The sequence below is a fragment of the Suricata suricatta genome, chromosome 17 (genome assembly GCF_006229205.1).
Source record: "Suricata suricatta isolate VVHF042 chromosome 17, meerkat_22Aug2017_6uvM2_HiC, whole genome shotgun sequence".
Taxonomy (NCBI): domain Eukaryota; kingdom Metazoa; phylum Chordata; class Mammalia; order Carnivora; family Herpestidae; genus Suricata; species Suricata suricatta.
In genome coordinates this window covers 44,471,031-44,495,544 of record NC_043716.1, presented here as the reverse complement: position 1 = coordinate 44,495,544, position 24,514 = coordinate 44,471,031, and the positions used below count along the sequence as shown (strand labels likewise).

Genomic DNA, 24,514 nt, shown 5'->3' with positions numbered 1-24,514 from the left:
CTCACCAGGTCTGTTCTTCTGTCATAAAAGGGCTAATAATAATCCCTGAGCTGTGGGGCTTACATAACAGAGCACGGTGTCGTGTGAGGCATGATTTAAGATAACAAAACCAAATAACGGATGTGGCATACATTGAAGAGATCTAAAGGTGGCATGTGACCACCCAGGTGTGACACAATGCGGGGTCTGCTGGGTCGTCCAGGCACCTGTGCCCCGTGCATGCCTTTACGGGGAGCTGGCTCCCCTTCCCCGGTGGCCTCAGGAGCAGAGGATTTTCGGTGTGGATTTCCATCTGGCAGACACCTCTTCTTTCTCCCTCTCCCTGTGGTTCTGCAGCCTCAGCTTGGAGAGGCACCAGGCAACAGACCAACTCTGGCGCTGGGAATGTGTTTGCAGAGAGCCAGGGGAAGGGAAAAGTCCTCCTGCCCACGACCATCCCTCGCTGGCTTCCTGGTGATTTATCGCTATGGAAACTGAGCTCTTTTCCTCTTCGCTGCTGCTGGTGGGGGGCGCACATTGTTGATGCCATTGCTCAGAGCTCAGAAGTTCCTTCCTCTTTCCTGTTGCAGAAATGCCACAGCAACTGTTGTCCAAGAACTGCGGCTCACACCTGAAGGGCTGGATCTTGGGAAAAACAATCTCATTTGATTCCCCAGGGGGTTGTGGGGGCCTTCTGGGTAAGCGGAGGCCCGAGAACAATGTAGCCTCCCAGGCTGAACTGGGGCCCTGGCTTTCAAGCTTCCTCCAGCTTTCCTAGCTGCATTTTAAAAATGGACTTTCAGGCCATCGCAGGTAGTATTGTGTTAGCAGCAGAGAACTTGAACTCAAAGTCCCTTTGTGTGGGCAGAGCCTGTCTACAAGGGCCAGGCAGATGGGATCATGGGCAGGGTAGGGTCTCTTCCACTGCATGTGCCTACCCACTCACGGAGACGACCCCTTCCAACAGAAATCTGTTCTTGGAGGATAAGGCTTTGCAGATGGAGGGCAGTTGCGGAGGGGGGGAGATGCAAATGCCTGGGTGATTGGTATTCAGAGAGCAGGCACACAGTGTCATCACTTCCACATTCACGTGAGTTTCAGGGGGTGTCACCTGGGGCTCCGTGAGGGCTGACTCTGCTGGGGTGGGCCCAGCGCTCAGGCCATTGGCTCAGGGCACCCTGGGCTTGGAATCACACACGCTGTGCCAGGTCCTTGATGTGAGGACACAGGGCAAGCAATGAGTGGGGACCCCAGAGACAGTGAAGGAGGCTCCCTGGCCAGGAAGGAGTTTCTGAGACACTGCCAGGCTCATCAAGCCCTTCTCTGACTGCCCAGGTAAGTCATGGCCAATCCCAGGGACCGTCTCTGGAAGGCAGCCTAAGGGATGGCTTTTGGCCTCATCCATGGGGGAAGAAGGGACTAAGGACCCCTTACATTTTTCCTTTCACTGATCCAGAGGTCCACGTGAGGAAATTTTCTGGTGCAAGTAATCATGACATTTTCTGGGAGGGAGACATTCCACTTAGGACCCGGGGCATTTCAGTGCATCTCTAGAATGAAGTTCAAAACCCCTTCTTTACCTCCTCAACCTCACGATCTTCCCTAGGTTTCAAAATGTTTCTGTTCACTTTCCAACTAGAATGTCCCATTATTTGGAACATGTTTGTTCCTTGTCACCCTGGGGAAAGATTTCCAAGTTTTTTCCAGGTTCTAAGTAGCAGTGTGAATATTCGTGTTTTGTTTTTGTTCAGTGGAATGGCCTGAACCCCTAGACCCCAGGAGGGCCCCAGCGTGAGGGAGAAGCAGATGGTGACAGACGTGGTCTTGCCAAATGCTTTCAAAGCAGCTCAGATCACCTCTTCCTTTTAGTACAAGAAAGTGAGCCGCTTGGAGGAGAGCGTTCGTGTTCTCCCTGATTTGCCCTGTGCCCATGAGACCAGCAGGAATGGAGGACTCTCGGGGCACCGGGGTGGCTCAGTCAGTTAAACGTCCAACTCTTGGTTTCAGCTTAGGTCATGATCTCGAGGTTTTGTGGGCTTAAACCCTGAGCGGAGCCTGCTTGTGATTCTCCTTTCTCTGCTCCTCCCCCACTCACACTGCTTCTGTCTCTCTGAAAAGAAATAGTTAAACTTAAAAAAAGAAGAAGAAGAAGAAGAAATGGCAGGCTTTCACGTAATGCTCAGCTTCCCTGTCACCACCCCTAAGGGAGTCACTCCACAGAAGACCTCAGGACGCCTGGGGGGTTAGAGGGCAAAGGGGCCTCTGACTCCAGGCCAGAGAGCGGCCAACCAGAGGTTGAATCCTTCAGTGACAGGGAACTGGTCTGTTTTTTTAAAAACAGAGATTATGTTTGAGATAATAGTAGATTCACATGCATTTGTAACGAAACATGAAGAGAAAACCCTGTACTCTGCCTTGTTTCTCCTAAAGGTAACATTTTGCAAAACTGTAATATACGAGCAGGGCTTTGACATTGATGCCACCCATGATCTTCTTTAATCTCTCCATTTTCACCTGTACTTTGTGTCTGTGTGTGTCAGATTCTGTGCAGCTTCGTCACCCCTGTGCCCTCGTGGATCTGCCACCACAGTCCAGATAGAGACACACTTCCTGCCCCGTCCCCGCCCCCAACCTCTGGAAGCCTCTCATCTGCCCTCCATTCACAACATTTTGTTACTGTATTTATTTACTTCAAAATTTTTGTTACTTTGAAAATGTCGTGGATGTAGAATCACGTTTTGGGGGATTGGCTTTTCTCGCTCAGCACATTTTCCTGGAGATTCGCTCGGTTTGTTGTTAATAGTTTGGTCCTTTTTATTGCTGAAGGATGTTCCATAGTGTGGATATACCGCTGTTTAACCATTCACCCACTGAAGACCTCTGGGCTGATTGCAGCTTTTTTGGAAAAGCTGGAATTATAAATAAAGCTGCTGTGAACATTCACGTACAGATATTTGTGTGAACACATGCTTTTTTTTTTTTTTGAGTGAGTGAGTGAGAGAGAGAGAGAGAGAGAGCACCAGCAGGGGAGACGCAGAGAGAGGATTCCATGCCCAGGCTCCATGCCCACTTTGGAGCCTGATGCAGGGCTTGATCTCACAACTATGAGATCATGACCTGAGCTGAAATCAAGAGTCAGACACTAATTGACTGAACTTCCCAGGTGTCCAACATGCTTTTTCTTTCTCTAGGCAAATGGTGTCTTTTTAAACTGCTCTCATTAGATCTCATGGTTCATGAGATCTAGCTTGGGATTCTCTCTCCCCCTCTCACTGCTCTCAGGCTCATGCGTTTTCTCTCTCTCTCTCAAAATAAATAAACATTTAAAAAAAGTAAACAGCTCTAATTAAAGCAGATCACTGAGGTTTGTGACGGACCCATTTAGAAAGCCCCCTGTGTCCTCACATTCTCAATATTAGAAATGTCTACACAGACTCCCAGCTTGGTCCTAAATCACATGAATCTCATGTCTGTCTTTTAGCACTGTTTCCTGTGCATATTCTCATGCCCCAGCTTGGCTGCCTTTTTTATTTGTATGCATCTATTTATTTTAATTTTGTTTAATCAGGTAATGAAGCTCTAAAGAAACAGGAAACATGAAGACAGTTGTATAGAACAAACTGAAGGATTACATCCTAGAATAACCTTGGTAAATAAATATTTCAGACTCTGTGTTCTTTTGCCTTTTTCACATTCTAACCCCTTTGGTCTTTGTTCAAAGCCAAAGATTTTCCTATTGTGGGACATTTCAAGAAGCCCTGAAATGTTTTTCTTCTTCTTCTTTTTTTAATTAAAAAAATTTTTAACATGTATTTTTGAGAGAGGAAGAGAGAGAGAGAGAGCGAGCGCTCATGAGCAGAGGAGGGACAGGTACAAAGAAGGAGACACAGAATCTTAAGCAGGCTCCAGGTTCTGAGCTGTCAGCACAGAGCCCGATGTGGTGCTCGAACTCATAAACCGTGAGATTATGACCTGAGCCAAAATTGGACACTTAACTGACTGAACCACCCAGGCGCCCCTGAAATGTTTTTTTTTTTTTTCCCTAGAGGCATTTGTGCAAGGAGTTAAGGCCTTGGAGTCGGGCATCCAACACTCCAACAGACTTTACCACTTAAACTGGCTGTGAGACCTGGGGCAAGTGTACTAACCTCTCTGAGAGTCTTGTTTTTCTCCTGAAAAACCCCTCTCCAAGTCAATTAGCAGAAACCCCTCTCCAAGTCAATTTAAGATAATGCAAAGCTTCACTGAAGGTTGTTTGAAGGGGGACTAAGAGGGGAGAATCCCACTCCCCAGAGAAAGTCTCCCTCAAAGTCAAGTCCAGGCCAGCCCTCCCAACGTCAGCCAATCAGACTTGCCCTGCCACTCTCACTCCCAGATGGGCTCCTCTCTTCTTGAGTTCTGTGTATCACATCTGGGTCTCCTGTCATTCTGCCACCCTCCCTGGCACCACGTGAGACTGTGAGCTCTTAGGCTACATTTTGGTTTGCCTTTTGTTTTGGTTCTTGTCAGGCTTGCTGTTCCAGTGGTCAGACAGATCTGCTCACGTTCTGCAGCGGGACACAGATGCATGTTCATGGCTCCGTGAACAACTTCACGGCCCTTCCTGGCATCGAGCCAGAACTGTGATCCGAGCGCACAAGCAACAGGGGCCACTTACTCACCTTCGCGATGACAACAGCTCTCTTCTTTCCTTTCTCTTTGTCTTTAACCCTGGCCATCAGCAGGAACACTGCTCTGACCCACTGGGCGTTGGTTTCGACAAATATTTGCCTTCTTAGTAGCTTGTTTGTCAGTAAGATGAAGAGATGTTTGACGCGCACTTTCCCCCTAGAGAGAGGAGTGGATTACGTGGCTGCTGGATTCCCCGGGCCACTGGTCTGCACACTTGCCCTCTTGCCGGAGGCTGTTTGCCCAACATCACCCCACAGGAGGCTCCACAGCCCTCTAGAAACATCTCCCTCCCTCCCCCAGCTGTCTTTACAAACCTTCACTGGAGCGCCTGGCTGGCTCAGTATGTTGAGCGTCCGACTCATGATCTCATGGGTGGTGGGTTCGAGCCCCGCATCAAGCTGCTTTAGTGGTCTCTGGGAACTAAGATCAGAGGTGTAACATGTTTGTATTCAATGTTTATTTATTCCTGAGGGAGAGTGACAGAGTGTGAACGACGGAGGGGCAGAGAGAGAGGGAGACACAGCCTCTGAATCAGGCTCCAAGCTCTGAGCTGCCAGCACAGAGCACAGAGCCCGGCACAGAGCTCGAACTCATGAACTGTGAGATCATGACCTGAGCCAAAGTCGGCCGCTTAACCGACTGAGCCACCCGCGCGTTCCTAATTAAAAACTCTTCTGATTTAATTGTCCCACAAGTGAGAGACTGCACATACTTCTCCACAAGGACTCCAGGATGGACCTGGTTAGATGTCTCCCTGAAATCCAGGAACCCTGCACCTAACAGATTTTTATGGTTTTGACAATCTAGTAACCCTGACAACAAAAGAAACCAGGTGTGACTGTCATGACTTTATTTATTTTTTAATGTTTATTTTTGAGAGAGAGAGAGAGAGAGAGAGACAGAATTCAAAGCAGGCTCCAGGCTTGGAGCTGTCAGCACAGAGCCCGACGCAGGGCTTGAACTCATGAACCGTGAGATGGTGACTTGAGCCGAAGTCAGTCGCTTAACCTACCAAGCCACCCAGGCGCCCTGTCATGACTTTGAGAAGAGCCTTGCCGGTTTCTGGGCATTTCCAGCTCTTGCCTGGAGGCTGCGTGAGTGCCCACTGCTGATGCCTGTAAGAGTTCTGATGTGCTCTGCACCCATCTCTTCTCAGTCCTTGCACTGGGCGCTCCTCCTGGACTGCCTGCTTTATGACCCAGGCCGGGTCTAGCCCTTAACACCTGCCCTGACCCTTCCTGGGTGTGACCCTCACAGGTGGCTCTCTTAGGCCTGGCCCAGCCTCCACCCTTCCCTAAACTCTCAACAGCTGAGATCTGGGCCCTCTCCATAATTTCATTTGTTTGTTTCAATGAAGACTTTGTTGAAGCTGTAGACACTTCTTTACTGAGCTATGAGCCATCTTAACTTGCTAGGAAAAGATCGTAGGGGATGCATAGACACACGTGAAGTTTTTACATACCTAATAAATATTCTGCCGGAGTTTTACAGAGGGTGGATGGCAAGACCCCTGTGACCTCTGGTTTGAGGATACCCTATCTCCCTTGCTTTTAAACTCGGGACAGTTTGGGGGTTTCTGGTTACATACTAGGAGAGAACAAGGTTGCCCTCGCACTTCCAACACCCGGAGGCCTAGCCCGGGAATAGCACAAACCTGTCTGGCCAAAACAGTGGAAAGGAGAAGCCTCTAAGAGGCACTATATTAGCAGGAGCTCCTAGTTCCTCTCACGGCAGCGACGGACGATTGGTTGAGAATAGAGAACACCCGTGTGGCCCAGGCTCACGGGGTTCCCGGCCTCTGCCTTCTCCGCAGCTCCACCAACCAGATTTCCTGTTCAAACCGAGGTGATGGGTGGTCATGAGCAGTTGGACCGAGAGCTACACACACGTTGGACCAAGAGCCGCCCTGGTGGGTAATGTTTTAAATATTTTCAAGTCTTTTTCTCTCTTAATTCCCCAACCACCTGTGTCTGCAAGAGGACAGACTCTAAGGGGCTGGTGTCCAACATTCCCGTCTCTTACCTCTCTTACCTTCTGTGTTTTCTGCTACTGCTCTTCGGTCTCCAATAGTAAAATATGAGGAGAAGGATGGATTTCTAGAGCCAAAGGCTTTAGGCTTAAGAAGACAGTTTGGAGAAATGGCTGCCACCTTTTCCCAGGGGGAAACGAGGGTCTGGCACTCATAGAGGTGGAACTCTCCAGGCCCTGATGGGGACACCGTGCCTGCTGGAAAGTCCCCCAAAAGAGGGGACTACACTCCATTAAACATGCCTTTAAGCTATAGACAGTGGGCTTAAAAATAATGCCTGCACACAGGGACTTCCTCCTGGCTCCCTGGGCAGGGAAGGGAAACTGCCCCAGACTCACCCCGATAGTGACGGGCTCAAAGCTGGGAGCTTGAAGAAACGTGGGCTCATTTATAATCTCAGCCTCATTGCCAATAAAGGGCTTGTCGGGCTTGAGCAGAGAACCTAATCAGTGTTTGTCAGCCTGCTTTTTGAGTACATTTAGTATTTGCTCAACAGCCAACTTACAAACAAACTTCTGGGTCAAAACCTGATGATAAGCTGGAAACGGCCTGTACTTTAAACCAAAGTCACTCTTTGTATCTAAAATTCGTTCTCCTGATTTCCAGATAGATCATGACCATTCCCCACCCCCCTGCACACATTCCCCAAGGAGTTGTTCCTGGCAGGGTAATTTTTTCCTTGAACTTACGATAAACCAATTAGGGTTTCCTCTTATTTTAGCAAAGTTTATTTCGTCTTGGATAGAAAGGTCAGCAAAAGGAGAGTGAAGACAAAAATGTATTCCCTTATTTATTATTGTTACTGTTACAACTGCTGCCTGAATGGTATTGACAGTGGTCACCCTCTAATGGATGTATCGGTTGCAGTACTTTTGGGTATGATGAAGGCACCTATGACATCATCACCAGGAAGGCTCATGTCCTCATGGAGATGTGTGGGATGCATGATAGCAGAGGGAGGGGACTTGCGGCTTGCTGAACATTTATATCAAAAGAATTTTCATTAAGATCAGCCTGGGGCAAATCTCCTGTTGTGTGCCATAGGGCCCTGTCTTCATTCACCTACTGAATATTTTTGTTAATTACTTGGATGAGAACACTGCTGACCTGAGAAAATCCGTGGATGATTCAGGAGCGCCTGGGTGGCTCGGTCGGTTGAGCATCTGACTCTTGATTTTGGCTCAGGTCACAATTGGGATCAAGCCCCTGCACTGTTAGTGCAGAGCCTGCTTGGGATGCTCTCTGTGGATGATTCAAAACTGGGAAGAAGTCAGAGGATAAATCAATCAATAATCAATAACAGTGGTACCATTCCCAATTGTCAAGAAGATGGATAAAGGCACTGGTCATGGAAGTAGATATCGTTTTTCCACCTTAGACTGATGGGGAGAACTGGAGAGTAATACCCAGGAAGGCCACCTCTCTTTTTCTGTCTTCTGGGGGGAGCTTCTCCTAGCATGCCTGAGTCTTTGTTGAACAATCTATTGATAAATCAGCCTTCAAACCTCTGGAGGGCAGGGCCAGGGGTCCCTGAAAGGATGGACGGTGTCGGCACGAGAGAGATGAGAGAGCCACGAGTTTCCTCCTTGGTCACCAGGCGGGCATCTCTGTTCAGTCTGCTTTGGTGTCCTTCTTTATTGGGTAAGCAATAACCTGACATCAGAAAATAAAAATTGTTTACAGCTTCTAACTCTTAGTGATAAGGTGCTTTAATCATCAAAAGTGGACAGAGACAAGTTTCACAGAAGTATTTTTGTAGAACCATCCCAATTTATTCTTGGCATCAGTCCCCAAGATTAAGAAAGTAACAAACCTATCTTATTTTGTACGGGTTGGTTTTTGGCTAATAATTATGACTTTGTTTTTAATTAACAAGTTATAACCAAGTCATGTAATGCACTTACAGTAAGGTTAAGTAAATTTTACAACCAAGAGAATAACAAGATGTTTTTAGTAAAAACCAGGATAATATACATATTATTTAAGTTAGTAATGCTAAAATTAAAACATAGATTAAATTATATATAGATAGGCTGGGAGTTATTTTATCTAGCTCATTAACCACAAGAAAAAGAATGCTTGTTAACAAGTTGCAAGAGAAAGCCCTTTCTTTGATGTAAGCATAATGGGGGCCCTGTGTGTGTTGGCCTTGCACCTGGGTTTCTAATTTTTTATCCATCCTCATAACTGAAGTCAGTACAAGGGAGGGTATTTGTGACTCCAATTAGCAAAGGTATATGTAGCAACTTATGTCCATCCTAGTCTGTTTCTTATTTCTGAGTTAGGCTCTTCTTCTCCGGGCCAGAGTTAATCATAACTCTTGTGTTCTTAGCCCCCCTTTGGTCTTAGGTCTGCAAGGCTCATTAGAAGAGCCTTTTGGCAAACATCTGCAGCGTTTTGATCTAAAATCCCTTATGCAGGGGCAGGAATATGCTTTTTCCTATGGGGTAACTGTGTGGGGAATATCGGTCTGATTTGGAACCTTGTGAGGCCTAATCAATAACAGTGGTCCCATTCCCAATACGAGTCAATAATAGGACATATCAGTTTTGCTTCATGGCAGGAGCCGTGCAAACGTCTGCCATTTCCTCGCCGTGACCGTGTCATCCAGCGAGGCCGATGTGGCTCCCGGCACCTGGTGTGTAGCCGGGTGCCTGCTAAGAAGAAGCTGTCCCTCTGCAGGTGCATCTTTGCTGTTTGATTAGATGGGGACTCCTAACGAGTCCCCTCCTGCCCTCCTGGTTCTTAGTGCCTGTTTTCCCTCATGTCCCCTCAATAACCTGAAGAAGAAATACATGGGGGACTGCACTGCTTCCGCCCCCAGAACATTCTAGTGTTTCTGCACCTGACTCCACTTTGGCATAAGCGTGCCTGAAACAGAGGGGGTCCTGAGTGACAGTTGTCAGATAAAATCCAGGATACAGATAAAGTAGGTCTGAACTGCACGTAGACCAAATCATGTTCTGGTCTGACCTATGCAATATGTGGGGTGTACTTCTATTACAAAATGACTTGTTGCTCTTGTGAAATTCAGCTGTAAGTGGGGGTCAGGCATTTTTATTTGCTAAATCGGATCAGCCCCACCAAGGCGGCTCAGAGGTCATTGCCAGGGGCCTCTCAGGACGCCTCGCCCAGCCCACTTCCAACCCAAACCACCGCTCCCACAAGAGCCTGCAGACCACGCTTCCTCACTCCTGTGGGCCTCCTCCACTGGGGCCTTGGGCCTGCCCTCCCCTCAGGGCTGTATCTTGCCTCATCCGGCTAGGGCCCCCTCCCCCCCCACGGCCTTTCTATCAGCCTGAGGCCAGCCATGGAGAGCAAATCCGCTGCCATGACCCATGCGTCGCCATTGTACATGATGACTCTTTACAACCCAGCTGTGCTCCAGCACATTCACTCATTGAGCAAATATTTACGCAGGGCCTACTACGTCACAGGCATTGTGTTGACTACAGGGACACTGCAGTGAGCCCAACAGTCCCATGTCTGCCCTCACAGAGCTGATAGCCTAATAGGGGTGACAGCTCTTAAGGCTCACACAGGGGCCCCTCGGTGGCTCAGTCAGTCAAGCGTCTGACTTCGACTCAGGTCATGATCTCACAGTCTTTGAGTTGAGCCCCATGTCAGGCTCTGTGCTGACAGCCCGGAGCCTCGAGCCTACTTCAGATTCTGTGTCTCCCTCTCTCTCTGCTGCTCCGCTGCTCACACACACACACACACACACACACACACACACACACTCTCTCTCTCTCAAATAAGTAAACATTAAATAAAACTTTGTAAAAAAATAACAGTTTATGCAGGTGTATTTCACACACCATAACGTTTAACTGTTTATAGTGTACAATTCAATAGTCTTTAGTCTATTGATAGAATTGTGCAACTATCATCACACTCAACTTTTAGAACTTACTCTTTTAGGTAGGCTTCATGCCCAGCCCAGAGCCCAATGTGAGGCTTGAACTCACAACCCTGAGCTCAAGACCTAAGTTGAGATCAAGAGTCGGATGCTTAACTGACTGAGCCATCTAGGTACCCCATCTTTCAGAACTTTTGAATCACCCCGACAAAGAACCCTCCTACCCATTCATAGTCACTCTTATTTCCCCCTAACTCCCCCGGCCTTAGGAAACTACTAAGCTACTCCTCTCCATATACAGATTTGCCTACTTTGGGCATTTCATATAAATAAGAATCATATACATGCGGCCTTTCATGTTTGGCTGATTTCACTTAGCATGATGTTTTCAAGGCTCATCCATACTGTAGCAGGTATCAATCCTTTATTCTTTTTTTCTGCCAAACAATATTCTATTGTACAGATACACCACATTTTATTTATCCATTCATCAGTTGATAGACATTTGAGTTCCTTCTGCTTTTTGGGTATTATTCATAATGCTGCTATAAACCTTTGTGTACAAGTATTTTTGTAAACGTGTTTTCATTTCCTTTGGGTATTTACCTAAGAATGAAATGAATTACTGCTGGGCCATCTGGCAACTCTAGTTTTTAAGCTTCCCAGCGTGGCTGCATCATTTTACAATCCCACCAGGAATAGTCCAGCTTCTCCGTCCTCACCAACATTTATTATTGTCTGTCTTTCTTTTTTTAATTTTGGTTTTGTTTTATTTTATTATTTTTTTATTAAATGTTTGTTGGGGCGCCTGGGTGGCTCAGTCGGGTAAGCATCCGACTCTTGACTCTTGATTTTTGGCTCAGGTCATGACCTCTCGGTTCACGAGATCCAGCCCCGCCTCCGGTTCTGCTTTCACAGTGCCGAGTCTTGCTTGGGATTCCCTATCTCTCTCTGCTCCTCCCCCCATCTCTTTCCACACCCACTCTTCCTTCCCTACCCCACGCCTCGCTTCTCGGAAAAAGCCCTTCCTGAGGATTATTACAGCAGGCAGTTTTTATTTCTTGTGGTTGATGAATTGCTGTGTTACAGATTTGTGAGATCGCCCTGGTATTCAAAGGCAGAACATAGATGTAGAAACCACTCTGTTCTTCAGTTTCATTTCACCAAGAAGGGGGAAGAAGGGACCAGTGCTGTAAGGAGAAATGTAGTTTCTTAATTACTTACCAAACAGCTAAAATAATTTGGGGAACTTTTTTTTTATGGAGTCCACAAAGGGCTGGAAGGGGAAAGATATTTGAGGGCCATACACATATAAAAAGCCACTCAATTGATGATTTTTTTTAACATTTATTTTTGAGAGAGAAGGAGCTTGCAAGCAGGAGAGGGGCAGAGGAACAGGGAGACAGAGGATTTGAGAAAGGCTCCGTGCTGACAGCAGAGAGCCGGTTGTGGGGCTCGAACTCATGAACCCTGAGATCATGACTGGAGCCGAAGTCTGAGGCTTAACGGACTGAGCCACCCAGGCAAGCGCCCCTAACTTGATGATTTTTAAAAAGCTGAACTAGGAAATTTTCATTTATATATTTTTAATTTTTAATAAGACATTCCGACTTCACAAATAAAGAATAAAGGACATGATCATCTTCTCGATGGATAAAATAAATGAGGGCGAATATGCACTCCAGTTCTTACATCACAGCCCCGGCGGGGTGGGGAGGAGGAAGAGATTGCCAGGAGAACTAGAAAGAGTAGTTCCCACAGAAGAAGGAGAGGGAGACAGACCCAGAGAGAGTGGGGGAGGGGATCCTCTCCTGCGAAGGATCCGCTTCATACTGACTTGGCTTCTGGGGCCTCAGCACAAGTCACCCTGCGGTTTTGTCCAGGCAGGGGTGGGGTGGGCTGGGCAGGACAGTCATTCCAAATTATTTCCAGCACCTGCGGCACAGCTTTTCATTTTAGACTTTAATTTCTTACTTTGATTTTTTAATAGGTCATTTACATGACTTCAAACCTAAAAAAGACACAGGTTTATAAAGAAAAGCACACTGGAAGCTACAAAAACGTTGCCGTTTGTGATGAGGGGTGCCGTGTCCGTGGGCCAGGATACCCGGTAAGGCTAAGATGTCACTTCTCCCCAAGCTGGTTTACAGACTCAATGTCATTCCAGTCAAAAGCTCCAAAGGCTTTTTTTTTTAAGAAAGAAATTGAGAAGTAGATTTTTTTTTAAGTTTATTTACTTAGAGAGAGCGCAGCGCGCTTCGCGCACAAGTCGGGGCGGGGCAGAGAGTGAGGCGGAATGGTGAGCAGGCTCTGCACCCGGAAAGCCTGATGCAGGGCTTGAACTCAAGAACTGTGAGATCCTGACCTGAGCCCAAGTCAGAGGCTTGATGATTGAGCCACAAAGGTGCCCAGAGAAATTGATTTTAAAATGCACAGGGAAGGAAGAAGGGCCTAGAATAGCCCAAATGGAGACAGAGCAGGGATTGGACTCCAGGGCCCTCAATTCAGACTCAAAACGCAGCGTCCCTTGATAGCTGAGAGCCAGTGCCTCTGACAAGCACATCTTGCAGGAATGCAGAAGGAGGCTGCTTACCAGAGGGACTCCACCCCTCAGACTGGTGAAGACTGAACCAAAGCAGTCCGCACTAGGGTGGGCCCCAGCACTGAACTTTCACAGACTTTGCCCCTCATTATAATACTGAAAATCAAGCCCCGTGGAGATTTAAGATGCCATGCATGGCAGAGCAGGTTCTGTCCATCGCACCTGCTTGCCCAACTTCCTGTATCCCTCTCCACCTGTACCTGCTGGCGGCACTCCTTACCCTCCTCAGCCTCTTTAAAAACTTTCCCCAGCCTTTGTTCAGAGAGCGAGCATGAAGACCTTTCCTCTGTGCTGTCTCCCTTGAGCTCCAGCATAAACCCCAATAAAGGTCTCGTCTGGAGCTTCCAGTTTGGCTGCTAGTAAATTTCTATTCCTTGGAGAGCCCACGGACCGAGTTGGTAACAAATGTGGAACAACTGGAACTCTCCTACCTTACTGGTGAGAACGTGAACTAGTATATAGCCAATTTTGGAAAGCAGTTTGGCAATTTCTTAAAATGTTAAAACATACTTCTACCATATAACTTGGGCATTCTACCCCTGGGTATTACCCAAGAGAAATCAAAGTGTATGTCTGTCTTCGGCTCAGGTCATGATCTCACGGTTCATGAGTTTGAGCCCCATGTTGGACTCCGTGCTGACAGCTCAGAGCCTGGAGCCTGCTTCCGATTCTGTGTCTCCCTCTCTCTCTGCCCCTCCCCTGTTCACACTGTCTCTCTCTCTCTGCAAAATAAATAAACATTAAAAGAAAAATTTTTAAGTGTATGTCCATACAAAAGGATATTTATAGCAGCTTTCTATTAACGCAAAATTGGAAACAACTCAAAATTCATTGATAAAGAATGATTTTTTTTTAAATGATATATTCATGTAGTGGAATACTACTCAACAATAAGAAGAAATTAACAATTGACTATGCTGATAGAAGACAGACACCCCCCCGACCTAGTACATACTGTATGATTCTGTTTTTATAAAATTCTAAGAATACAGACTAACCTATAGTGACAGAAAGCAGCTGTTTGCAATGAGAATGGTGCATGTTGGGTGGATATTAGAGAGATTATGTATTCATTTATGTATTGGAGATGTTAGATCTTTGTCTATGATGTGGATTGCAAATATTTTTTCCAGTTTGTATTGTTCCTCTTGACTGAACTTTTTTGGGGGGTGGGGAAGGGGCAACGTAGAACTTTTTTTCATGGAGTATAATTTGTCAGTCTTTTATTTTATAACTTCTGGACTTTAAGTCCTGTTTAAAGACCTTTTGCCATTTCAAGGTCATGAGGAATTCTTTCACATTTTCTTCTAAATCTCCTAAGGTTTTGTTCCTACCTTCAGAGGGCTGGTCCATTTGGAATTTATTCTGGTGTGAGTTAGGGAATACAGTTTTTTCTGCTTTTCTTTTAAAGTATTGGGGTACCTGGATGGCTCAGTTGGATAAGCATCTAACTCTCAGTTTTAGCTCAGGTCATGATCTCACGCGTTTGTGAGTTCAAGCCCCATGTCAGGCTCTGCGCTAACATGTGGAATCTACTTGAGATTCTCTCCTTCTCTCTACCCCACCCTTACTCATGCTGTCTCTCTCAAAATAAATAAATAAAACTTTAAAAAAATAAATTGATTAAAGTATTAACACTTATTTTGGGGGTACCTGGCTGGCTCAGTCGTTTAAGTGTCTGACTTCAGCTTGGGTCCTGATCTCATAGTACCTGGGTTTGAGTCCATCTTTGGGCTATATGTAGAGTCTGGTTCGGATCCTCTGTCTCCCTTTCTCTCTTCCCCCCCACCCCCACCCCCCGTTCACTCTTTCTCTCTCTCAAAAATAAACAAACATTAAATAAATAAAATATTAACATTTATTTTGAAATGAAGCTTTATTTTTCTCATGGTGTTCTAAAACTATTAGCATTGTATATGAAACAATGCCTAAGTTTTAGAAGTTTACTTTGGAACTGAGGGGCATTGGGTAGGACATTTATCACCATTGCTTGAAAGTCACCTGGAGAAACACAAGCTGGTTACAGTATCGAAAAGTTACCTTTTTATTTGTTGTTGTTGTTGTTGTTGTTTATTTTTGAGAGTGCCAGAGACAGAGCACAAGCTAGGGAGAGGCAGAGAGACAGAGGGAGACCCAGAATCTGAAGCAGGCTCCAGGCTCCGAGCTATCAGCACAGGGCCCAGACCCACAAACCATGAGATCATGATCTGAGCTAAAGTCGAATGCTTAATCGCCAGAGCCACCCAGGTGCCCCCAAAATTTATCTTTGAAGCCAACATTTATTTTAGGACTCATGGTGTTTCTTTTTTCTTGCCAAATAGAAATTTGGTAGATGGGAGGTGGTGATTTCTAGTCGTTGCTAGAGAGTTTACAGTGGAGGAATAGAGGATGCAAAACAACATAAGTAGAAAGAAGTAAACAATAGAAAAAATTCTTTTGTGCTGCATTGCTCTTTCATAGAAAGGTCTTATCATCACTTCCATTGCACCACAGGTCAGAGAAAAGGATTGTTTTCTAGCTAGAAGCCATCCCTTCTTGGTATTTGCCCTGCAGCAGAGAAGTCTTTGGTTTCTATTGTTCCAGTTTGAACTTGACTTAGATTTATCTTGCGGCAGAATCAGAAGGAAGCATTTCAGAAACAACACTGCCCTCTAACCCCAACGCAGTAACAGGCTAATTCAGACACTATTGTGAACTTGTCTTCATTCACCCAATTATTCATTTTATTAATGTTTTTTGATCATCTGTGAGGTACCAGCTGCTGTTCCTGCCTGCCATCATGTGGCCAGCCACCCACCTGGCCAAGAACTGGCCATCCTGGCACACTGTAGAAAATGTCTCACCCAGTGAAGACCAGAGGGGTGAGGAATGCAGACAGGGATGCGGAGGAAGGGCAGCTCAGTGTGGGGGAGACAGAGGAGAATTCTTGAAGAGTAGATACGTAAATTGAGTAAATTGAGTCATGATACCTGAGCAGGAATAGGCCAGAAGAGAGGAAGAGTAGAGGGGAAGAGTCCTCTAGGGAGAGGTATGGCAAAGATAAAGGTGCAGACACGTGATGTGTTCTGGGAACTATAAATTCTAGCAACCAGAATATAGGGGAAAGGGAAGACTAGGTGAGAGACCCGGCTGGAGAGGTAAGCAAGGGCTGGATTGTACCTGGAGGGCAGTGGGGAGCCATTCCAAGGGTTCAGGCAGGGGAGTGAAAGCACCTGACTTCTGTCTTAGAAAGCTCCCTGTGGCCTGAGGCACTCTGTATGTTTAAAGCTACAGGCTGGAGGGGAGCCACCAAAAGGCGTGGATACCTCACAGAGCTGCCTTCATTCACACCGAAACCAGCCGCAGAAGCCAGGTCATAGGTCCAGCAAGTTCCAAGCTGGACCTGCACCACTGTGGCAGGCCTGTCTGGCGAACCTGCCATTTTCTGGAAAAGTCTGCCCTGTCCCATAGCATTACCAGGAAAGGCAGGAGGACCAGACTTACGCTGTGTGGAGAGGCCCATTGGATTTGGGGTCAGGGGATGGGGGATGGCTTAGGAAAACAGAGATTTTGTTGGGATCTCTCCAAAGAGAGAAGCCCTTTGGGTAGAGGTTGGGAGGAGGAAAGAACCCTCTCACCCAGCCACCAGAAGGGGCTCTAAACCCAGGTGAGACAGGAGGCTCAGGAGCACTAAGGCAAACGTCACTTGTAACTTTAAAACAAAGAGTCTGCATTCAGAGGCCGGCGGGTCAGGAAGGCCAGTCATTTCCTGAGGGGATATCAGGCCCGCAGATGCTTCATTGTTCCCAGTTTCCAGCAATGGCAGCCATTACCTGACCAGCACCGTCGCCAGTCTCACTGCCTGTGGTCCCAGAAGTTACCAAAGCCATTTTTACTTTCTCAGAGCAGATTTATCAGTGCCACAAGGGAAGTGTCTTCTGCCCCAGGGGCATGGCCCAAAAGCAGAACTAACTGCCTGAAATCTTTGCTCTCAGGATGCAGCTGGAAGCAGCCCAAGAGAGCAAGATGTGGCTTGGAATTCTGCTGGCGCTTACGCTTTGTGAGTTTTATTCTCTTTCCAACATTCCTTAGATTTCATGATGAATCAAAGCTAATGAAAATCAACATATCTCTTCTATCTCTTCCAGGTCCAGGCCTTGAAGGACAAGAAAACCGTAAGTTGTAAAGTTTCTACCTAGCGTCGTGGTATCTTTTCAGGATTCTTAAAACTTACAACAGATCGCTTGGATTTCATGTTTATAACTGAGAAAAACCAACTGGAATTTTAGAAGGCTTTTAGAATAAAATGCTCCTTCTAAGCCAAGTTCTAATCAGCATGTTCTAGAAATCACGTGCATTTTTTTTTTCTAGAAACAAGCGGACCGCTGTTTGTTAGGATTGGGGAAGCGATAAAAAAAAAAAAAAGAGTGATTCCATGATTTGGTTTTGGTTGTTTTACCATAAATTTCTTATGTTCATATTCTCCCCTATCCCCCATTGTTTTTGTTCACAAATGAGGTATACTCCATCTGTTAGATTCATGAAGACAGAACCTAAATTGTTGTTATGACCTTTTCTTCTAAATGATCTAAAACAGGCATTGGATTTCGCTTCCCATCAGGCTGTGAGGCTATGGTAATATGTGTAATATTTTGTGCTTGTGTAGGGGAAGGGGGGCTTCTGCTTAGCTTCAAAGTCTGGCTTATCATCCACATTAGAGCTAATTCTGAATCTTTAAGACAAGACAAGATGCTCTGCTGGATCTGGGGGCTAAATGGGGGGAGAGCCCGCAGAAGAGGGTCTCCTGGTCACTCGGTGAGAGAACAGGCTTGACGTGGCTGCAGGCAGTTGGATAGCTCTTGGGAGATGCTGTGCGCGGATGAGGCTTGTTTGCTGAGCCCAGTGGCTCTGGCAGTGCGAAGACCGCTGTGGCCACTAGCAAAGCCAGTCTGCTGGTCTCCTGTCCATGTGCTTTAGTGGGCATTTGACCCCCACGGCAACTCATGGAGACAAGATATTCATGATCTTCGTAAGCATCCTAATGGACTCATGATGTCTCTGTGACTCCAAGAAACGACCAACTGGCCCAAGAGAGCAGGTTAGCGGGGCGCTGGCACTAGAACAGCCACTGTTTGAAATACCGCTCTCTATCTGGAGCCACAGGCCCAGCTCAGAGCTTTAAAGCCACTATCACGTTGCCTCTTTGTGCCTTTTTCCCCCCAGGCTGTAAAATGGGGACAATCCCACGGAGTCTGTGTGAGGATGAGGTTAGGTAAAAGGAGGTGACTTACCTGTGTGGCATGCAACGGCTAATGATAGTTTAGTATCTGGGCCCTCCACGATCATGGCTCCTGCACTGCCCCTGCGTCCGCTGCTGTGCGCACACCCCAGCTCTCCACCCCACGCCCTGCGAGCATGCGGGTCGCTGGGCTTCTGCTTGCCAGGACCTCCCGTCTCTCCCACCTTCCCTACCTCGCATGGAAGTGTTCCGCTCCCTTCCCGGGGCTCCTAGCGGAAGGCCTTGTACCTTCGGGGAAGGCCGCAGAACTGTAGGACACGGAGCACTGCTTCCTCACTGTTGTGTGCGTGAGGAGACTGAGGCCCAGGGGCCACGAGGTACTCGTGTGTGGTCAACACCCGTGTGTGGTGCTAGCAGAGTGAGGACTAGGCCCGGGTCTCCCGTTCCTCAGGCCACTGACATCCTGCTGACCACACATTTGACATGCATGACCTGACGGTGTGCTCTACGGTCCTTGGTCAGCCTGGGCCCTTTCCCTTCCTTTCATCCCCAGCTCCCCTACCCAGCTCCAGCCGCCGGCCTGCTGCGGAGGTGACCTCAGCTCCATCTTCACCGGGAAAACACTGCTGTGGGGGGGCGGGGGGAACTCCCTCTACTTCCCGCCCTGCCCTGGCTGCAGGCTTATCTGTCTCTCCACCCATCCTCCCGGCTTCCCTCCCCACTTCGGAGATGGTGGCCGGACGCCGGACGCGGCCAGCCTGCCCACCTGGGCTCTGAGCCCATCACCATCCGCCCCGGTCTCGTGCTGTCGTTTATTCAGCCCGCCACCCCACTTTTTATATCCCTGCTCCCCCCCCCTTCTGGCTCTTTCTCCTCAGTATACAAACACAATGGCTAGTTTTTGGGTTTTTCTGTGTGTGTGTGTGTGTGTGTTTTTTAGGAAAAAGAAAAATCGCAAACAACCCACCTCCCTCCATTTTCTTGTGAACCTCTCTATGTATCCACTCCCTTCCTCAAATTTCTGTCAAGGCTGGTTTCTAACTGCTGTCTCTGCTTCCTCAGCTCTCACTCTGCCCTCACTTAGTACCCTGGTCTTAGCCCTGCCCCTCACTGCCACCGGAATCCTCTCACTAAGGGGTCCCCAAGGGCCTTGTACCACCAAATGCCACAAACACTCCCAGCCCTCACCCTTCTGGACCCCCCCGTACTGCCTTTGCACAAAGCCTACTTCCTCGACCTTCTAGGCTCTTCCTTGGTGTTCTCCTACCCCTCTGACAAACCCTCCTCCTCTGTTATTAATGACAGTACATTCATAATGTGGCGCAAATGTCTCCCTCCACTGTCTGGTTCCAGAATATTTTCATCACCCCAAAAAACAAGTCCTTTCTCGTCACCAATATTCTCAAGTCCAGCCCTTCCCCCAGTCTTACTGCACCTGCCCTACCACAGGCTTTGCAGGTTTCAACTGAACCACGGTCCGGGATGTTTAGAGGCCTCTGGTCTCTCCCTCCAGCCCACAGTGATCTTTCTTTTTTTAATTTATTTTAACTTAATTTAATTTTTTTTAATGTCTCTTTATTTTTGAGAGAGACAGAGAAAGAGAGACAGAGAGACAGAGCATGAGCAGGGGAGGGACAGAAAGAGAAAGGGAGATCTAGAATCCAAAGCAGGCTCTAGGCCCTGAGCTGAGAGCACAGAGCCCGATGCAGGGCTTGAACTCACAAACTGTGAGATCGGGACCTGAGCTGAAGTGGAATGCTTAACTGACTGAGCCGCCCAGACATCCTGCATAGTGATATTTCTAAAGCTCCAGTGTCATCCTGTCACCTCCCCCTCCCAAATACCCTTAGGTAGGCCCTGTTTGTTAGCATCCTAAGCAACACCCTCTGTTCCGGAACCTCCTCCCTAGCCCACCTGGCCCCTTGGACCCCGTATTCTGGTTTCTGTAATTGTATGTGCCCAGAATACATGGATGTCTTGGTTCTAGGTAGTTTTGTCACAAACATCTTTGCTGTAAGCATTTTCACTGCATTACTAATAGGCCGGAAAGCAATTTTATCATGCGAGGTTAAAAAAAAAAGAATTGGCTGACAGCTGGTTTTATCAACTGGTTGAGTTTGGTTTCATTTTTCCATTGACATGGTGCTCTGTTTTTACGTTACATAAATCTTAGCCCTCATGATGGTTTGTACGGTGGTGCAGAATTTTGAACTCACGCTTCCCATAGAACTTGGGAACAGCTGTCAATGGACATGTGACAAACTGCCAAGAACAAGCAACAGTATAGGAGGCAATAGACTTTCACAATGTAGTACAAGGCTCAGTTACAAATACACATCCTAGTTTTTGGAAACACTCTCTCTCTCTCTCTCTCTCTGATTTTTTTTTTTAAGTAGCCTCTACAGCCAACATGGGGCTCGAACTCATGATCCAGAGATCAAGAGTTGGCTGCTCTAGGGGCACCTGGGTGGCTCAGTTAAGCGTCCGACTTTGGCTCAGGTCACGATCTCACGGTTCACAAGTTCAAGCCCTGTATCAGGCTCTGTGCTCATGGCTCAGAGCCTGAAGCCTGCTTCAGATGCTGTGTGTCTCTCTCTGTCTGCTCCTTTCCCACTTGTGCTCTGACTCTCTCTGTCTCTCTCAAATAACTAAACGTTAAAAAAACATTAAAAAAAAAAAGTGTTGTATGTCTACTGACTGAGCCAGCCAGGCACCCCAAGATGATACTTCTCTTAATAAGGAAGAAACTAGTAAAAAAAGAAAGACGAGAGCCATCAATAAGAAAAAAAAAAAGTATACCTTCTATGAATGAAAGACTTTGAAGACAAATGCTTAGGTACAATCCATGAAATAAAATCAGTTATTAACATAGAATTGCCATGAATCTACACACATTTTAAGTGTATTCAATTATTTTTTTTTACAATAGTTTCTCTAATTTTGTTACTCATTTTTCATGTTTTGTTATGTCCTCTTTCTCAAATGTTCGTGATTTTATCTTTAATGGCAAAATGGCTTTAAGACAAATTAGTTATGTGGTGAAGATGTTTGCAGCAAAGATCCTTACCATGAAAACACCAAACCTGGGATCTCTCACGCCTGGAGCACGCCGTTCTCCTGCCCGGAGCACCCCACCACCCATTCTTGGCTTGATCTGATCTCAGTTTAGGGGTCCCTTCCTTCACACTTTCCATGGCCTCCCCAGAGCCACCCTTGTTTTTGGTGCTTAACTCATTGTACTTCAGTCATCTGGGTCCCCACCAGCCCGGACGGTCTAGGACAGCAGGGATGATTTCTTACTCCTGTAATCCCAGCACCCGACACAGGTGCGCACTAAACGTTTCCCTGAAGGAGACCCAAACTGAACTTGGAGATGCTTGAGGTTCAGATAAGATGGGTCCACACAGTCTCTGCTGAGCACCAAAGTTCATCGGGGGCTCCGTGCTAAATGGCTCCCTGTAATTTTCCTGACAACAATGGGGGGCCACCTTTCCTCTCCCCTGCTTTCTGAGTCATTTCCACGTTGGCCAAGACACTGGCTGAGTCATGATGCCTCATCGTCCCAAAAAGCATGAGCATCCGCTGACTGGGGGGCTTGAGGTACAAGGAAGCAGCCCCTTCTTTCAGGGTCTGGGCATTTGGCATGAGGGTCCCTTATCTGTGCTGTGGTGACTTTGTTGCCATGAATCCCCCTCCATCAGCCTTCATCTGTCCAGGTTGAAAAGATCTGACCTCTCAAGGCTGCTGCCTAACCCAATCTTTCATCACCATTTTCTCTAGAACAAATATCACCCAGCTTAATAGCTGTGGAGTCAGCGGTTTGGACTTGCATAAACTCAAAGGTGGTTTGTGGGCCCCCTACCACCCACCCGTGAACCTCCAGGGGGCCCAGGGAGCTTGGATGTGAACATTCACTCTGTTGTGTAAATAGTGAGACCTCTATTCAGTGATCCAGCTTGGCTCTTCCCGGACAGTTTATTCCCAAAGAGAAAAATGTTTTCAGTATTATCTTAATAATCAGGTAGAGATTTTTAAAGATTAGTTGAGTGGCATATTGCTGCTTAGCAAATAATGAGATAATGATTTATGGGGCACCTGGGCGGCTAAGTTGGTTAAGTGTCTGACTCCTGATTTCGGCTCTGCTCATGATTTCGTGGTTCATGGGTTCAAGCCTCCCATGGGGCTCTGCACTGTCAGTGCAGAGCCTGTTTGGGATTCTCGCTCTCTCCCCCTCTCTTTCTGCCCCTCCTCAGCTTGCATGAGCACACATGTGTGCACTCTCTCTTTCAAAAATAAATTTCAAAAAGGTAACAATTTATTCCTCACAGCTTCTGAGGGTCAGGAATCTGGGGAGTTCTGGCTTAGAGTCTGTCAGGAGATTGCCCATTGCTGGTCAGGATTACAATGATCTGAGGGCTTGTTTGAGGCCAGGAGATTTGCTTTTGAGCTCACACATGTGGCTGTGGGCCTCTCTATCACGATGCTCATGGAGCAGCTGATTTTGCCCAGAGTGAGTGATCCCCAAGAAAGGAAAGAGTGCTCAAGACAAAAGTTGCAAGGGCTTTCATCACCTAAACTCAGACACAGCGAAAAAGCATGTCAGTATTTTTTGGGTCCCAAGAACAACCCAGGTGTGATGTGGGAAAGGATAAAATGCAGGTGGGAGGGGCACCTGGGCGACTCAGTCGGTTGAACCTCGGACTTTAGCTCAGGTCACGATCTCACCTTCGTGAGCTCAAGCTCCGTGTGGGCCTCTGTGCTGACAGCTCAGAGCCTGGAGCCTGTTTGGATTCTGTGTGTGTGTGTCTCTCTCTCTCTCAAAAATAAGTCAACATTAAAAAACAATGCAGGCGTGAATACCACAGGGCAAGGCTCACTGGGTGCCATCTCGAAGGCTGGCTACTGCACAGCTGTGGTGGCAATGGTGTCAAACGCTCTGCTGCTACTTTGGTTTGCATCATGTCAGTGAGGTTTTGTGTTAAGTCACAGAGCTGGGTTTCATAAATTTATGAGACACATGTTGCTCAGTTGTATAAAAAGCATTTCCTTCTTCCACCCTGCTGTCCTGCCTTCTCCCTTGTCTGGTCCAGGGGGACCATGGGACTGTGATGTTTCTTCCAGTGAATCAGTCGAGCTGATGTATTAGGCAAATGTGTGTTTGTTGCTTAGAAAGACAAGTTGGCAGAAGTGCCTCCTGCTAGTGGATCTCATCCTTTCTAAGAAACCACCACCTGATGCTTTAGCCAAGTTTGCTCGAGGGCCCCTGCGAAAAGGAAATGAATGAGACCTGGTCAGTAGGAGACCCAAGCAGGGATGGTGCTGAGGCTGGAGGTCCCCAAGTAGAAAAGAGTTGGGAATACAGATGGTGAGCTCCAGGGGGGGCAAAAACCATGCCGATCTCACTCCTCCCTGGACACCCCACTGTTAGATGCAGTGCCTGGCACAGAGAAGTTCCCTTAAATGTCTGCTGAGTGGTGCCAAGGAAGAGGGAAGGGATGTCAGCCAGGGGCCAGGCGTTGGGCAATACAAGCTGTGCCCCTTCAGTGCTTTCGGCCATCTTGTTTCAGTCAGCAGTTTGGACCCAGGCATGCCCGGCTTGCTTTCTTTCTGTACCCACCCGAGTCTGCATCCCAGTCGAGGGCATGGCCAGCCATAGGTGTGCACTTCATGCAAGATGATGACAGGAAAGTAGCCTAGCACAGCGGGGATGACTATTCCTGGGAGTCTGAGGAAGCCACCGTAATTAACCTGGGAAATTAGGAAATGGTTTTCTTTTGAAAAAATTCGCTAGCAAAAGGAGTGGATCTCGAGTTTCAGAGAGCTCAGGACTCAGGTTGGGCGTTGTATCTGTGACTGGCAGAGCCTGGCTAACATTTCTCAAACCTTCATCTGTGCCAAGAACTATGTTCCTAGCACTTAAACTGGGGTTCCCATTTATACTTACTGTTATTATGTCCATTGTGTGGATAAGCAAACTGAGGCTCAGAGAAACTCAGGAATGTGCCAAAAGCTGCACGGTTTGTTTACAGAGGTGGGATTTGAGCCAGGTAGTGTGGCTCTGCACTTATTTTCTTCTCCTGTTAGAATCACTGTGCTAAACAGCACGGCTTACAATGAGGAGGACTGAAGGGGTAGTGAGGTCATCTGTTCTTACCT

The 24,514-nt window shown here is 47.3% G+C and overlaps 1 protein-coding gene and 1 long non-coding RNA gene across 6 annotated transcripts in view; one reads left to right on the top strand and one right to left on the bottom strand.

Annotated features, from left to right (window-relative positions):
• The first annotated feature begins 1,059 nt into the window (after positions 1-1,059).
• Positions 1,060-24,514, top strand: part of PECAM1 (platelet and endothelial cell adhesion molecule 1) — a 72,921-nt gene continuing 49,466 nt past the window's right edge. Inside the window, exons 1-6 of one of the 5 annotated variants that reach the window (XM_029926950.1) lie at positions 1,060-1,314; positions 3,548-3,628; positions 6,464-6,559; positions 12,529-12,648; positions 17,115-17,179; positions 17,268-17,294. In XM_029926950.1, the coding sequence (XP_029782810.1) occupies positions 12,614-12,648; positions 17,115-17,179; positions 17,268-17,294 (127 nt within the window). In that variant the 5' untranslated portion in view covers positions 1,060-1,314; positions 3,548-3,628; positions 6,464-6,559; positions 12,529-12,613. The remainder of the gene's footprint in view (positions 1,315-3,547; positions 3,629-6,463; positions 6,560-12,528; positions 12,649-17,114; positions 17,180-17,267; positions 17,295-24,514) is intronic. The other 4 variants (XM_029926949.1, XM_029926951.1, XM_029926952.1 and 1 more) reach the window with 4 other exon arrangements.
• Positions 2,639-5,139, bottom strand: LOC115281556. Its single transcript, XR_003904375.1, has 3 exons — positions 4,965-5,139; positions 4,641-4,806; positions 2,639-2,888 (listed from the first exon to the last, which is right to left on the bottom strand). It is a non-coding gene; the product is annotated as an uncharacterized LOC115281556 (long non-coding RNA).